At 39.0% G+C, this 17,753-nt stretch overlaps 1 protein-coding gene across 2 annotated transcripts; it reads left to right on the top strand.

The window, feature by feature from the left end:
- Positions 1-3,090: 3,090 nt before the first annotated feature.
- On the top strand, positions 3,091-16,751 carry cnot7 (CCR4-NOT transcription complex, subunit 7). 2 transcript variants are annotated; one of them, XM_047353659.1, is made up of 7 exons: positions 3,091-3,270; positions 3,822-3,945; positions 5,080-5,273; positions 8,005-8,166; positions 8,545-8,689; positions 14,551-14,661; positions 15,555-16,751. In XM_047353659.1, the coding sequence occupies exons 2-7, from the start codon at positions 3,829-3,831 to the stop codon at positions 15,684-15,686; spliced, it is 861 nt and encodes a 286-aa protein (XP_047209615.1). In that variant the 5' UTR covers positions 3,091-3,270; positions 3,822-3,828; the 3' UTR covers positions 15,687-16,751. The 2 variants fall into 2 exon arrangements, with proteins under 2 accessions (XP_047209615.1, XP_047209616.1); XM_047353660.1 differs by lacking the exon at positions 3,091-3,270 and adding an exon at positions 3,287-3,494.
- Positions 16,752-17,753: the final 1,002 nt, after the last annotated feature.

The raw sequence follows: 17,753 nt of genomic DNA, 5'->3' as shown, positions 1-17,753 counted from the left end.
ATTATAAGGCGCATAGAATAGAAGCTACTGCAGTCAAACGTTTGACTGGGGTTGCGTTATGCATCCACTAGATGTAGCTGTGCTAAAGAGAATGTCAACAAAACAGTCAGATAAGTCAGTCAGTCAAACTTTATTAATACACTACAAACCAGCGTTCTGATAACTCCATTCACTCTCATGGTAAGGTCTCCTCTACATAGAAATCTATTGAATAGAGCCAACCGCACGTTAGGAATGCATTGGAGTCTATGAAGTTGAAATCAAACGTTAGTTAAAACGTGCAAAGGGAACTTTTCCCTGATTCAGTAAACACGTAAAAGAAACAGTATGATGAACTAAATCAAACGTTAGTACATTCACAAGCGTTAACTGTTGAATTCTCTCGCTGCTGCTCTATTCCCATATTCGACTGCGTAGCTGACAGCCTTGAGTTTGAACTCAGCATCGTAAGCGTGTCTCTTGAAAGGTGCAATTTTGGGGTCGTTATACACACACAAGTGGTGTTGGACTGGAGTAAGCACAGTACAGGTGTTTACCGCTATTACTTCGGCGACAGCCCCTGACTACGGTAGCCGTAATGCTGCAAGCGGTGCGGCTTTGTAGTTTACCAGTCGTACTGAAACATTTTGACAGAGCGCCGTGTACAACCAGTATGGATCAACCAATTAACCAATTGATCCATATATAAGGCGCTCCGGATTACAAGGCGCACTGTCATTTTTTGAGAAAATTAATGGTTTTTAAGTGCGCCTTATAGTGCGGAAAATACGGTATATATATTTTTTAACTATTCAATACCATTTTCCACTGAGATATAATAATTGAGAACATCTTACAGAGACTAAAGGAAGCCATATGGCTCTTTAGATTGTGATCTTGCATAAAGTTCAACAACATGTCAAGCATTTGACTCTAAAGTATAACCTGTTTTAATTACAGTGCCTTGCAAAAGTATTTCAACTTTTTCCCATTTGGTCTTATTGGGGTTTCATGTGATAGACCCAAGTGGAAGGTTTCCAGTTTCTTTACAAATCAAGATCTAAAAAACTATGGTATGTATTTGTATTTATCCCCCTGAGTTAGTACTATTTACATCTACTACATCTACTATTCCAGCTGCAAGTCTTTTGTGGTATGTTTCTTCCATCCTTGCTTATCTACAGACTGAAATATTTGCCTAAATATTTTTTTGCAAAATAGCTTAGTCAGGTTAGACGCAGAGCCTCTGTGAACATCAATTTAAAAGTCTTCCTAAAATTTCCCAATTGAAGGTCAGGACTTTGACTGAACCGTTCTAATACATGAACTGGAAACAGGATAGTAGTTGTCCCGTCTACATATCCAGATGAATGAACACTTTTGCAAGGTGCTGTACATTTGCAGCAGGAGGGATGAAATCCACCCTATTTGTTCCGAACTCAAAGCATGTGTTGGCTGACATCTAACAACATGGGACATTTCAAAGTAAACGGATTAGAGCAAAAGCAACACTGTCAGACAAGAACAGGCTGTTAACTGAATCTTGTCAGTAAAGATGTTTTGTTGATCAGACTCCTGATGCTGTAAAACATTTTTATTTATGTAGCACATTATTGTCACTAATATTTGTGTGCATTCCATGCTTTAGTTTGGCCTGTTTCTCCCTAATATATGTGTCGTATAATATATCTGCCATGCAACTCTTTATGTACTCTAAATGTATTTTAAAGATATTATGGGACCACACCGAGTGAATGGAATAAATGATTGGACTGCTGAGGCAGCAGGCTGGAGCATGTGAACACAAATGTATTGCTTCTTTCAAGTGAATAACCCTCAGCTTTTTTTTTCTACTATATACATAAATTGTCTTAAATGTACAATTTGTTTTAAACCTGGTGTTTTTAATCTTAGCATCACACGTTACTGTGAAATTATACATGGATATGAACAAAGAACCTATCAACCAATGCATGACAACATATGTTTGTACCATGACCTAATATTTTGGTTGTTTTCAGTTATATTTCAATGTTGAATGCTTTTATTTTTGTCAAAGGGATAAAAAAAATTAGCCGACTGGAATGTTGCAGTTATTTATATAAAAGGCTTTATACTACTGGCTTCATTTGTTCAGATAGAGGAGGAACAACTTCAACTGATCTAAATTTATTGGTATGGAAATTCCCTGTGAAATGAACATCACATTGTAGTTTTTATTATAATTTTGGGTTCTGTCTTTCTAACCCACATTTGAAATAACCACTGATGTTGTGTTTGGGCACATCCATGGAAAGCAAATAAACTTCCTGATAGTGACACCACTCTTGTTTCAAATATTATGTTGGTCATTTTAGTAAATTAGTCTATCTTGTAAAATCCAGACTGCATATTACATCAGAAATATTTGTGTTTGTTTCTTGTTGCTTTATTTGTGCAAAGCAATTTGGATTCACCTGTCAATGTGTGACCCAGAGGGTGTGAAGGTTCTTTAAAGAATCAGATGAGGCATGTGAACTAGGAACCAAGGAAGACACGATGTTCAATATGTTTACTAATATAAAAAGATAGGAAATCAACCCATACATAAAAAGTGGTAGAAAGCTAAAGGAAAACTAAAACCCTAGTAAAATACCAAAAGCAAGATCCACTAAAAAGATTGTACAGTCGTATGACTGAAATGTACTTAGGAAGATTTAGTCAGGGACAATGCAGAATAAAACAATTACCTCATAAAATACATGGTTAGGTGTGATGCACCAGGTTATAGCGAATGAAACAACAAACTACTTTTCACCTTTAGTCTGTAGATACAAACCACACAGTTAAATTTGCGTCTTTTATTAGAGCAGTGGTCTATATGGCAAATGTCAGGGGAGAACCTCTAATGTTCCCAAGACATCCCACCTTCTGAGGGTGTTCCAGTTGACGTTCCCGACTCGGAACTCAGAAATTCCCACTTCCAAAAAAATAAGTAAAAAATATTCGATTCATTGTTTTTTGTCGTTTTTTTTTTGTTTTGTTTTTTCAAGTATTTGCATGTCCAGTCAATGAGGAATTTCTTTTGGGGGGAGGAACGTAAAACGTAGCCTACTTACACGCCTGTTTCCGTTTTACGTGATGACGTAGTGGAGGCTCAGCTATGATGGCAGCCGTAGGTTGACATCAAAACGATACAGAATATTAAGTGTCTCAAAGTTAGCGGAAAAGCCCCGATACAATAACACAGAACACATTAACAGTTTCCAGATAGCACACGCTTTAACACACACCGGCCCGGTTAGGGGAACGGTAAGTTACCGAAGCAACGTCCACCTTTGCTGTGTCAAAGTGGAGCCTGGTGTGTGCCTGCGCTGCGACTTCATCTCGTCTCTTTCATGTTTTGCATACACTCCTGTTAAATTGTAAGGCTAGCTGTTTACCTGGGTAGGTTAATAAAAGTATGACCAGCGTTCAGTCCACTCTCTCCAGTGGTGTTCTGCGTGTGTATCCTGCTAACTGGTCACCTAGCTAATGTGAGTTCAGCTGTGGAGCTGAGCTAATGTTTCAACACAAGCTGCTCTTTCGCCTCGTTCTTACCTTGCTCATTATTAATCTGCTAAACTATTTCGTCTAAACAAAGACAGAAACTGCTGTGAAATTAATTAAGATTATCTGGTGTTTATGAGACTTGTTCAGAAGTCACTATACATGATATAACTGCTTTCTGCTGCAAGCCAAAAGTCTTATGACAAGAGTTCTGGTTCTTCAAAGCCAAACTTCAACATGACAGGGCGACTCTCCTCGTTAAATGTTCCCTGAAACATTTCTCCTCTGTGTTCTCTGTCTTCTGCTTGGAAAAGTGGCAATATGCCCGCAGCTACTGTGGATCACAGCCAAAGAATATGTGAGGTTTGGTCCAACAACCTGGAGGAGGAGCTGAAGAGGATCCGACAGGTCATCCGAAAGTACAACTATATAGCAATGGTGAGTTGGGATGCACCAGTATGAAACCTGTATCAGGGTTACTGTATGCACTTGTCACGTAAAAATGTGTAGAAAAATATGTAAAACGTATTAATACAAGTTATTGCAGTTGAACCAGTAGCAACATGATGCAAATGTTAGTATCAATGTTAATATTATTATTGGTAGTTGTAGTAGTCATTTCTCATCAGTCACATTTCACCTTTTCTGAAAATGATGTCGTTTCATAGAACCGGTTAAAAATGAACAAGCTACAAATGGTAACTGCCAAAGAAGCTAGCTGTATCCGAGGATATTGATAGAAAGTTAAGTGGAAGGAAAACATTTGATAAAACAAGGCACACACTTAACAGGGATAACCACAGCCTTGAGAGGATTGTGAAGCAAAGGCCATACAAGAACTGTGTGTAGATTTAAAGTGCTTCAGAAAATAATTCCTTGTTCCTATATATATATTCAAATTTTCTGAGAAACAGGATGTTGGGTTTTCATTAGCTATAAGCCATAGACCTCTAAATTAACTGAAATAAACACTTAACATGTATTACTGTGTGTATTGGACCTTTATTGTTTCACTTTTAGAAAATAAAATGCAAAAAATAACTTTTGGATTATATTGTAAATTATTAGGATGCATTTGTATTTACTCTCCAACACCCAAAAAACATCTTTTATACTACAAAATGTTTTCAACTAAAAGGCCTGGTCTTGAGACGCCTTGTTTCTCAATGACATTACTTGTATGAAGATAAAATAAAAAGTAAATAAAAACTATAGAACAACTTCTAGATTTGCAAATTTGTCCTATATAAATATTAATACGCTATGAAATAGGCGGTTGTTGAATTGCTTTAGGCAGAAAGCCTTATTATTATTTTACCAGTCCTGACAGTTATAAGCAGATAGAGTCTAGATAGTCCATGAAACCTGAAAAGGTGGTAACAAGTTAAACAGGCACACCAAACTGTTCTGGAGACCACATACTGTTCATCTGAGGCTGCAGGAGAGAGAAAGCTCCTCGTGTTGTCTCCTTCTAAACCGCTTTATGAATTCTTCCTTTCCCAGTTGTGAAATCTATATTCATTGTACGACATGCAGGTGTTTCATGATTAACAATGGCTGGTTCTCTTGCAGGACACAGAGTTTCCGGGTGTTGTAGCCAGACCGATTGGAGAGTTCAGAAGCAATGCTGACTACCAGTACCAGTTGCTGCGATGCAATGTGGATTTGCTGAAGATAATACAGCTAGGCCTCACATTTATGAATGAGCAGGGAGAATATCCTCCAGGAACATCAACATGGCAGTTCAATTTTAAGTTCAACCTCATGTAAGATCATTGTCTTGTTTCTTAGTTTCATTGTTGTTTTTATGTGCCAGTTTCTTATGTTGCCTGGCCATGATTGCACAAGAGAAGTTACAGAGATAACAAAAAAGATTAAGGTTCTCGAAAAATAACTTATAATGGGACATTCAAGCTAGACTTTAGATATATTGATGCAATTATAATTATTTTTAGGCACAAAATATAAAGAAAAGCCAGGTGTCAGGTTTAAATGAGGACAATATTTGTCCTAAAACCGTCTTAGTGCTGCCCTCTATGGGTTGAACGGTGGTTACTGCAGTTGAATTTTCCTATTGGTTCAAAAGGTACAGTTTGGTACATGTCTACTTCACAGCCTCGAATTCTGGGATAAAACCATCTCACTCAGACACACGCCACCATTCTGTCCTTCACTGCTGGCAGCACCAGCTTCAGGCATCGCTGAGTCAGCGCCTTGAGCCAGCAGCTCAAACTGACGAGGCTCAGGCCACTGGGCTCCATAAAGCCTCTCTTAACCTCCAGTGATGAGGGAGGTGAAATATCCTCCACCTCAAAAGATCTATGCATGGGGAAACCACCAGCATTGCTCTGCTCACTCTCCATGTTTACATACAGTCAGGTCCATAAATATCGGGACACGACTAAATTCTCTTTTTGGCTCTATAAACGACTACAATAGATTTGAAATGAAACAACCAAGATGTGCTTAAACTGCAGACTATCATCTTTAACTTAAGGATATTGGCACCCAAATCAGGTGAATGGTGTAGGAATTTCAACCGTTTCCTTGTGTACCTCCCACTTTTCAAGGGAGCAAAAGTAATGGGACAAAGTAACAATTATAAATCAAAGTTTCCCTTTTCAATACTTGGTTGCAAATCCTTTGCAGTCAATCACACCCTGAAGTGTAGAAGGCATAGACGTCACCTGACGCTGTGTTCATCCTGCTGCTTCTGTCAGCGGTCACATCATCAATAAACCCAAGGAACCAGTTCCATTGGCAGCCATTCAAGCCCATGCCATGACATCACCACCATGCTTCACTGATGAGGTGGTATGTTTCGACTCATAAGTAGTTCATTTCTTTCTCCATTCTCATCACTCTGGTATAAGTTGATCTTGGTTTCATCTGTCCATAGGATGTCGTTCCAGGTCTGTAAAGGCTTTTTTAGATGTTTTTTTTTTATTGGCGAACTCTAATCTGGCCGTCCTGTTTTTGAGGCTCACTAATGGTTTACATCTTGTGGTGAATCCTCTATATTCTCTCTGCTGATGTTTACTCTTGATTGTTGACTTTGACACATACACCTACCTCCTGGAGAGTGTTTTTTATCCGGCCTATTATTGTGAAGGCATTTTTCTTCACCAGGGAAAGGATTCTTCGGTCATCCACCACATTTGTCTTCCGGGTTTTTTGGCGTTGTTGAGCTAACTGGTGTGTTCTTTCTTTCGATTTGGCCACAACTAATATGTTTGCTATCTCTCTGATTGGTTTGTTTTGAGTTCTTAGCCTAATGATGGCTTGCTTCACTGATCGTGATAGATCTTTGGATCTCATATTGAGAATTAGCAGCAACAGTATGGAAAATGCAGAAATCACACCTGGCCATGGAACAGCTGAGCAAAAAATTGTCCCTTTACTTTTGGTCCCTTGAAAAGTGGGAGCTACACATTGAAACAGTTGTAATTCCTACACCGTTAACCTGATTTGGATGTAAATACACTTAAATTAAAGCTGAAAGTCTGCAGTTTAAGCAGATCTTGTTTTATTTCAAATCTATTGTGGTGGTTTATAGAGCCAAAAAGATGAGAACTGAGTCGATGTCCCAATATTTCTGGAAGTGAACGTATCTTAAATTAAGCTAGCTGCCACTTTCCTTTGTACTGATCACACCCCCGTTTAACCCCCTCCGCTCATCCCCACACCTGGCCGTGCCCCTCACTGTCTCTTGGCACTGCCCACTTTGGTGAAATTTTTCTAAATTTGTCTGGAGGCGGAGTTATGCGTTAGTTCCACATCAGTATAAAAAGCACCAGAACTTATTTCTGTACATCAAGTTCCTGAGATCCTCGAGGTCATTAAGTTTTAATCCGGTGTGAAGGGCACCCAAATAAAGGTAGGCAGCATCAAAATGGAGCTACTTTTAAACAATGTCGTATTTAATTGTTTAACGCGATTCTTTTGGGGTTGAAATGTGATAAATCCACTGATGCTCGTTTATTCATTTGTAAGTTTGAGAGATCTTTGACGTTTGAACATCTCTGCCAATTCCTAGAAGATTTGTAACTCTGCAGCAGTGCAGGACTGTCTAAAGCGCTTCAGCTTTCCATCTGATCCCAGTTCACTTTAGCACATTTCGACTTTTTCTTTAATAATCCAGCAGCTGTTTTATATCAAAGATAAACTACCTTCAGTGATTTTCATTTTTTCTCATTTACACAATTCTGTCTGTAATTTAAACTTTGAGGTTTGGGAATAAGGCCTTCAAGAGCTAACTTACCTGCACAGTACTCCAGTTTTTGAAATAAACTCCCTCAAACCTAAAAGCATTATGATACTAAACCCTGACTGACAGAAGCCATTATCTGGAGTGCTCCTAACATGTATGATGAAATAAATATGTATTTATTTCACCTACATTATTGTTTTTGACAGACACTGGTGTATACAGATATGTGGTTGAAGAGGTGAGTAGTTCAGGTCAGAACACTGTGGTTCTGTTTGTCTTTTCATTAGAGAAGATATGTATGCACAGGACTCCATTGAGCTTCTGACCACTTCAGGGATTCAGTTCAAGAAGCACGAGGAGGAAGGCATTGAGACGCTGTACTTCGCAGAGCTGCTGATGACGTCCGGAGTGGTGCTGTGTGATGGAGTCAAGTGGCTGTCTTTTCATAGGTAAACTGCTTTTGTACCCAGCCACCCCCCCATTTTAGAATTAACATTAAACACTTGCCATCAAGCACTTACATTAAAACCATTCCCATGGTTTGTTAGCTTTGATATTGGATAGTTGATAACTAAGCCCTTATGAACAGATGGCTTTAATTTCCTAATATTTTTACATTCTGAAATAAGACACGCTCACATCTGAACAGAAATGTTGTACAAACCTTTGGTTAGCCCTTAATGAGTCCGATATTTTTGAATTGTCTTTGCAGGTTGTTTGTTGTCGGTGTGTCTGTATTTGTCTGAACATGTGCTGTAGCTCTTACATCTTCTTCCATGCGCACATGTAAAACTTGTTGAAATACTCCCACCTGTTTCTGTATGCAGCGGCTATGACTTTGGATACCTGATCAAGATCCTGTCGAACGCCAACCTGCCTGAGGAGGAGGTAGACTTCTTTGAGATTCTCCGCTTGTACTTCCCAGTCATTTATGATGTGAAGTACCTGATGAAGAGCTGTAAGAACCTAAAGGTACTTTGATCAGTGGTAGTCGGCAAGGTTTTAATAGTTTTGCAGTTTTCATTAGTTTTAAGTTTTACTTAGTTTTGACCTCAGGTGTTCAATTCTATTTTAGTTTTAATTCGTTTTTAGCATTTGTTTGCTAGTTTACCTTAGTTTTAGATATTTGAAAATGCGTAGTTTTAGTTTAGTTTTTATTATTTTCAGTTATAGTTTTTTTTTGTAACATGAGTTACATACCACATCCTGCAGATGAGGGCTGGGCACGGACCTTTACCTTCTCCAGGTAAGCTAGGTTAGCTGCCTTGTGCAAGCTTTTCAAGTGAACTTTAAGGTTCATGGTATTTTTCCCCCTTAATAATTTTTCACATATTTTTTCTTGTTCTACTACAAGACACTTGATTGTATCTAAAACACAGTCATATTCAAAGTATTCCCAAATTGGACAAATTGGAGCTTTAATATCTCTATAAATTCAACTAATTTTAGTTAGTTTCGTAAAAACACGAAAATGTTTTTTTCTTGTAGTTTTGGGCTGCATGGTGGCGCAGTTGGTAGCACTGTTACTTTGCAGCAAGAAGGTCCTTGGTTCGACTCACAGGTCGGGCGTCTTTCTCCCCGTACATGCGTGGGTTCTCACCGGGTACTCCGGCTTCCTCCCTCAGTCTAAAGACATGACTATTAGGTTAATTTGTTTCTCTAAATTGCCGTTAGGTGTGACTGAGTGTGTACATGGTTGTTTGTCCTGTGTGTCTCTGTGTTGCCCTGCGATGGATTGACGACCTGTCCAGGGTGTATCCCGCCTCCCACCAGTAGACTGCTGGAGATAGGCACCAGCTTCCCTGTGACCCTCTATGGAATAAGCGGTAAAGAAGATGAATGAATGAATACTTCTAGTTTTCATTATTTTGTTAGATTTCATTAACGATAACCTTGGTAGTCGGGAACACAGAAAATCTCCTGCTTTCACTGAAGGAGTCTGTTTTGGTCTTAAGTAGCTGCGACAGATCTTTACTGTGTGGGACCTGCACATGTTTACAGGATTTGGTCCAAAATGCAGATTTAGTTTTTTTTCAGCAGGCTACAGACTAATGAGTCGGATCTAAGTTAGATTATTTGGCAAAACAAAGCAAAGAATCCAAAGCTGCTGACCAGTAACTGGTTATGACTGAGCAGATCTGGCTCACTAGTTTCTTTAGGGAGCAATCAAATGATGTAACGCATACTGCAACACATACAGTGCCTTAAAAAAGTATTCACACCCCTTGAAGCTTGTCACATTACAAACACACACTTAATGTAGTGCATACTTGTAAAGAGGAAGGTAATGAAAGCTGTTTTACTTGTACAAATTTAAAAAGTATGGCATGCTTCGGTATTCAGCCTCCTTTACTCTGATACCTCTAAATGAAATTCACTGCAACTTTTTGTTTTTAGAAGTCATGTAATTAGTAAATGAGGGCCATCTATGTGTCATTTATACTCAGTATAAACACAGCTCTTCTGTTAAGGCCTCAGAGGTTTGTTAAAGAACATTGGTGAATACAGAGTGAAACCATGGTGATGGCAGCATCATGCTGTGGGGATGCTTTCCTTAAACAGGGACACAGAAGCTGGTCAGAGTTGTCGTGAAGGTGTATGTTAGAGGCTGTATGAGTTGTTCTCTCTGGAACTAACTTCCCAGAAAACTGGGCCGTTCGTGTAGATTACACTCTCTGACTTAAAGTAGGTCCTCCTGCAATCTGGGAACACAGGTCTAAGTTCACCACTATAGCGGGATCCAGAATGCAGATAAAAACAGTGAAATCAAACTGATAAAGCATTGATATCAGATTGTTTCACAGCAGGTATGGTTTAAAGGCCACAGGCTGCCACTCCAGGCTGGTTGGGAATGTGTAGGTAGAGTGTATTCTAAATGAGCCGCACCGATCCTAGCTCTTAGAAAGAAAAGGACATTTTCCCATTTGAAAAAAAAGATTACTCATAGCAGATACAATCTGAAACTGAATTGAAACCAGTTTACCTCAGAAATAGTTCATAATAATCTGCAGATCTTTTATAATGAAAGGCTCCGAGATGCGTATCTTACTGCTCATAACCACACACACACATGCAGCAGTGTGTGTAAAATTAGTGAAGGATCAACAAGTTGGGGCACTTGTGATCACTTTAAACTGTTTGTCAGAGCATAAACTGAAGATTATTTTAACTTTACTGGTTATAATTTCTTTAAAAGGCTTTAAGGACGTTACTGTTTCTTTGCAACTCCACTTTAAATTAAATATTTCCACTAAGGTTGGTGGATATTATCAGTGTATCTGGATGCAAACTTTGTAAAACACAGTGATACTCTACACATGTGCCTGGGTTTAAATGTTGTCCAAAAAACAGATGACTGAAATAAGGCTGATTATATTCAATCAGTAAGAATGTTTAGCCTCCTCCCAATATGAAGCTCCACCTGTTGCTCAGGGTACGTCCAGAAAGTCCTACCGAGTTATCAGAGCTAATCAGGGTAGATTTCTACCCACTTTTGTCAGATCTAGTTCTAGTTCCTTCAGTGGAAAGGTAGGGGGGAAAAACTACCCCAGTAGACAACACTGATTCCTGAAAAGTTTCTTGTGGTTGAAACACACCTAAATATACAATAGAATGGTTTAGATCAAATTATATTAATATTTTAGAATGGCTCAGTCAAAACCCAGGCTCAAATCCTATCAAGACTCTTATTCCTGTGTGACTGAGCTTAGAATAGGCTCGGGCTCAGCTTAGTTTATGAAAATAAGCTAAGCTGAGCCTGAGCTATTTTCATAAAAAGAGAGATGCAGCACACAGATTTCTATTTGTAAAAAAAAAGAAAATAAAACGTGTTCCATCTAATTTACTCTAATACTCTACTTTGTCTTTATCAGGTGCATTAAAATCATACAAAAACATGTTGAGGTTTGTTTTATTGCAAGGATGCAAAAGCTTTAGCAAGGCACTGCACAGATATTTTTACAGCGAGTCCCAAAATGGATGCACTAAATTTCAGCCAAGGTGCTGAATGTGGATATCTGACCTTAAATCTCTGAAACTAACAGCAACAGTTGTGTGAAAACAGGGACTGCAGTAGATTTATTTTTACATTTCTGTAAGATGGCTTCAGTTGTGCCTTTCTATCCTTGACAGTTTTGCTCGTCAGACCTGAATAGTGTTAAATTACCCTGTCTGGCTACAGTAGAAATAAAAAAAAAAATTTGATGGAACAATCTAACAGTCTAGCAGTAATTCAGAGCTTTTTTCTCAAATATAATGCTGAATACAGCTGCTATTTACTCTAAATTGGTCAGACTTTTCTGATTAAAAGAAAGAGCAACAAATTAATCTTAGATTATTTTATTATTAGATATTCATAAAAATGATTTATAGCTTAAAGCAAGCAAGAACAACTAAAAAGCAAATCTCACCCAATTACTTTGCAACAGAGATTTAAACAAACCCACTTTTAAGAAATGTCAATTAGATCAAGACAGAAGTTATAATAAACACACAACAAAAGACCCGAGTTCATATTTGTTCCAGGAATCTGAAGGTCTTTAAAAAGAAAACTCCACATTAGATCAAGTCTGATCAGCTGTTTCAGGCTTGCGCTGGTTTCAGGTGGAATAATGTAGAAACCAGAATAACCAGAGAGCAGCTAACGCTCCGGAGAATTCACAGGAAGCAGCTTCACACTTGTTTTCTGCTGACTGTAACGTTGCTTACCAGGTGCTTTTGGACGAGATCAGTCAAATATTTTTTTCATCTGAGCAATCTGCTTTCACATGAAAATAACCTTAATATATTTTATTTATAATGCACTTTACATCCACTGAAAATTTCAAATTACTATAATTAATAAAACAATCAATTTATTAAAAACAGGGACAATATAATTCTGATAAAATGCACAAGTAAAAATAGAGAGTGCTGTAAATATGAAGAACAAAAAGAACCAAACCATTAAAAAGAGATCCGTAAATACATTGGTTTAAAAAAAAAGGTTTTCAAGCATGCCATGGGGCAGCGCAGCCGAGGGGCAGCCCAGGAAAGGCCAGGTCTCATATGGTGTGGGAGAGAGTCATGGGAATGTGGAGAAGGTGGGTGATGGAGGAGCGGAGAGAGCTTGAGGGACAGTGGAGGGTGAGGAGGTCTTTTAAGTAGGATGGGGCATTACCATGCAGACAGTGGAAAGTGAGCAAGAAGATTTTGTAGGTGATCCAGGTAGAGACGGTATGCCAGTGAAGAACAGAAAACAGGTGGGATATGTTAGTGATTATGGACTCTCATCAGGATCCTGGCAGCTCTGTTCTGAACATACTGTAATCTCTGTATGTTCTTGCCAGGGGTCCCGATGAGAAGTGTGTTGCATTGGTCCAGTCTGGAGGAAACAAAGACATGGTCAAGCTTTTCTACGTCGGAGGGGGTCTGTGGGCCGGAGTTGTGAGAATGTTTCGAAGGTGGAAGAAAGAGATTTTACAGATGTGCTTTGAATGTCAAAAATAACACCAAGTTATGGTGACTGTACAGGAAAGAGAAATGTTCTGGCCAGAGAATTGTCTTGAATTTGATGTGAAGTACCAATGTGAATCACGTCTGGTTCTGAGTTGTTATGGCGGAGGAGGTTTTACTGCATCCATGCCTTTATCTCCTCCAGATAGGCTGTAAGTGTGGAAAGAGAGGAGAATGGGAAAGGTGGAGAGGCTGAAGATGATGGAGTGGGTGGGGTCTCAGACACATGCAGCTACCCAGCTTAAGGTACAGCTGAGTAGTATCTGCATAGCAAGGAAATGAGACCCTATACCTGTTGATAATGTGATAAAGTGGTACCATGTAGAAATTAAAAAGAAGGGCTCCTAGAACTCATCCTTGGGGTGCACCACGAGAGACCAAATGGTTCAGTGACCCAATGGAGACAAATTCAGATCTGTCCTTTATGTATGATCAGAACCACTCCAAGACCATGCCAGTGAGCTGTAGGCAACCTGTAGGGCATCCTTCTCTTTCTGCAACCTTTCTGCATATTGGAAATCCAGAGAGACTTGAAACATCCACCTGGCAAAATGGTCCAGAAAAACTAGCATCAAATGGAATCTCTGCATATAGGCTCAGCAAATGAAGCTTCGCTTGTGGTCTAATCTGTGTAATTTGTTTTGGTAGTAATTAATAAGCAATATTTATATCGCCAATTGTTTACCAGTTGATTTATGTTGTTCTCGAAAATAATCACAGTTCAACTCTGTCTGCTCCCAATATGCTGGAGAAAAAAACGCTATAAACTAGATTCCTGCAAAGCAAACACACCAAAAGGTAGATGGTCTTTACTACAGGTCCTTCTCAAAATATTAGCATATTGTGATAAAGTTCATTATTTTCCATAATGTCATGATGAAAATTTAACATTCATATATTTTAGATTTATTGCACACTAACTGAAATATTTCAGGTCTTTTATTGTCTTAATACGGATGATTGTGGCATACAGCTCATGAAAACCCAAAATTCATATCTGAAATATTTCAGTTAGTGTGCAATGAATCTAAAATATATGAATGTTAAATTTTCATCATGACATTATGGAAAATAATTAACTTTATCACAATATGCTAATATTTTGAGAAGGACCTGTAGGTCTATGTGGTCTAAAGTTAATATTACAGACGTGTCAAAATATACTTCTGTGGTTTGCAAAAACATTCATCATTACAGAAAGGCTTCTTGCATTGTGTGCACCATGAGGCACCCTCCTGCAGTATTTCCAGCCTAGAGACCACCTTTACTTGGCTTAGTATGGTGTTGTCCATCATGTGAATCTGGATTAATGAGCACGACTGATGGTGCTTTGTGTTCAGGGTGGGCTGCAGGAAGTAGCTGAGCAGCTGGAGCTGGAGAGGATTGGACCACAGCACCAGGCTGGTTCGGACTCTTTACTCACAGGCATGGCGTTCTTCAAAATGAGAGAGGTAGGAGCACCTAAATAGGGGGTAGGTGGAGTCTGATGAGGAGCTATGGTTACTTTGAGACTCAACTTACAGTGGCATGCAAAAATAGTGATACTTCCTGAAGTTTTTTACAATTTGTCACATTCCAAGCACAAACATTAATGAGTTTCTTGGGATTTTCTGTAATAGACCAACACAAAGTAGTGCATATTTGTGGAATAGAAGGAGAAGTATGCACACTTTGTCAAGTTGTATTTTTTCTTTAAACAAATAAACATAGGCATAATATTAATGTGTATTTGTATTTGGCCTCCAGTGCAAACAACTGCCTGCAGTCATAGATAAAGGTGCTGTGGTCAAATTAGACCAAAACGTTTTTGCCCTAAATGCAAAAAGCTGTGTGGAAGAAAACAAACACTGCACATGAACCTGAAGTCACTTTTCACACGATGAAACATGATGGTGGCAGCATCATGCTCTGGGGATGCTTTTCTTGAATCAGGAGACAAAAGCTGTTCCGAACTGATGGGAAGATTGATGGAGCTAAATGCAGGACCATTCTATAGGAAAACCTGTAAGAAGCTGCAGAAGACTTGAGACCACCCGATGTTCACCTTCCAGCAGGACAACAATGCTAAATATACAGCCAGACCTACAATACAATGGCACTGACGTCCCATTACTTGTTGATTACTGGCCTCGTGTGGGGTCCCAATTCCAATATTTTCTATCACATTAATCCCTGTTGAATACATACAAGTTTGTGGTTTTAATGTAAGAAAATCTGTAAAATCCTAGAAGGTTTAAATACTTTTGCACGGCACTGTTAGCGTGACATGAATAAAGGAAACATCAAGCATTTTCCAGGATATTACATAATCACATACCTTGTAATCTGCTGTATTCCCCCCCAGATGTTCTTTGAGGATCATATCGATGATGCGAAGTACTGCGGTCACCTGTACGGGCTTGGCTCGGGCTCCGCCTACGTGCAGAACGGAACAGGAAACGCTTACGAAGAGGAGGCCAATAAGCAGCAGTCGTGACATCGCTCTGAAACAGCATGGCTGGCAGAGGCCCAGCCGGTTCACCATTAATGGAAGAACAAAATACCAACTTACATATGCATTATTTAGCAAGCTGTTTTTCATTGGCTGTGCCCGCCTTAGACGAGCAAACATGATGGAGAAAACAATCACAGCTGTCCTCATCCATGCCGCTAGCTGCATGTGTGTGAGTTTAGTCTTTTATTCCTGCAAGGCAGCATAGGCATGCGGGATGTGGGTGGTTCAGTTCAGTTAAACATGCTTGAAAAGATGGGATTTTAGTTTTCCTGAAGTGTTCTGTAGACATGTTTTGCACTTTAAAAGCTCTAACCTGGTTTTATATGGAAAGCTTGAACACGTTTCCAGTGTGTCTCTGTCTCTCTCCCCTCTCTGTTGCCTTCAGTGTTCCTGTTTTACATTGTGAACATGTACAAAATCTCTACCACCACAAAAGCAGCTGTCACCACGCTCAGCCTTAATATTAGCTGCATTCTTCTCTTTTAAAACTTTTAATTTATTGTGCCGGTTACGTTACGTTGACTAGTGGCCCTATTCAACACTAAGACCCCGACTGTGCTCGCCCTCCTCGGAGATCCTGATGGATCGAGGCAACGAGAGTTCTCACCGAGTGTGTTTACCTGCACTTGAATCTTTTGTTGATTTGTTCATGTGAAGAGAATGTTTGTAACGACCCGAATAAGCTCTGATTGCACTGTGAGAAACCTCTTCTTGGTCCAGAGCAGGACATGGAAACAAGTCCTTTCTTTCCTCTTATTTTTCATGTTCAGATATGTCACATGCTGTCATATAAATAGTATGTATCCAGATGCATACGATTGCTTTTCATTAGGAGGAATGTGTCATTTATGTGTGTGTAAACGCTCTCACTGACAGATGCACACATGGTCAGATGCATGAGCTTTGTACAATCAACCAATGACACAAAAGCTTCTTTTTTGTTTTTTGATTTGATTAAACAAACCAGCTGTAGGCCATGCTGACATCAACCTGAACTACTCTGCTGAGAGTAAATTTCTCTTTTATATTGTTTTAGTGTGACATAAGGGGAAAAAACTTTTATTGATACAGAACATAGCGTTGCTCATTAACAAGCATTTGAGTCTGGATTGAGTCCTGTGCTTTCCAGTTCAGCTGTGCTGCGTAGAACAGCTGCATGCGTAAAACGTTTGAACTAAAGCTGTGTTGTTGATTAGTTCCAAGATGTTGCGTAGGTGTGTTAAGGTGTAGGTTCGCAGCTTATATTAGCCTCCCTCTGCATCCCAGACTGACATAGGCTCCTTTTGTTTCTGCAGCTCATCTCTCACATTGTAAGAGAACAATATGCAACATAAAGAGAGGAATGTTTTTAGAAGTTTTTTTTGTAAATAAAGGCTTGAACTTTTTCTACTGGAAAAAAAAAAAGCTCTCGGCAGTGAAATCCTTTGATCACTCAGATCTACAAATACATCTAAATAATCAGGATGTTATTGGGAAGTTCTTTTTAGTAATTCAATTCAAAAAGGGAAATTTTATATGGAATTATGGAACAGAGGCTGATGTATTTCAAGGGGTTATTTCTGTTCTGTACCCAAAATTCACTTTCTCAGAAAATTTGAAATATTAGATCAATAAAAATAATTTTATTATAGAGATGCCCATAAGGCTTACACAGTCATGGGGAAGACTGCTGAAATGACCCTTGTGCAACAGACAGTTATTGACCACCTCCACATGGAGGGTTACACTCAAAGGCTGACTACTATCGAAACTGGTTGTTCACAGAGTGCTGTATGCATTCATATTGGAAAATTCTGTGGAAGGAAAAAGTGTGATAGAGAAAGCTTCCTAAGCAACTGGGATAACCACAGCCTTAAGAGGATGGTGAAGCAAAGCTCATTCAAGAATGTAAATTAAAACACAATATGGACTGCAGCTGAAGCCACCATGCACAGAGGTTTCTGGACTGTGGACTCAAATCAGTAGTTTATAGAACACTTTTATACAGTAAAACTGAAACAGAAAGTGCTTTACAGAATTTAAAAACAATGAAAAAAGCATGGAGTCACA

This window comes from Girardinichthys multiradiatus, chromosome 23, assembly GCF_021462225.1.
Source record: "Girardinichthys multiradiatus isolate DD_20200921_A chromosome 23, DD_fGirMul_XY1, whole genome shotgun sequence".
Taxonomy (NCBI): domain Eukaryota; kingdom Metazoa; phylum Chordata; class Actinopteri; order Cyprinodontiformes; family Goodeidae; genus Girardinichthys; species Girardinichthys multiradiatus.
This window is presented reverse-complemented; position numbering and strand designations above follow the sequence as displayed.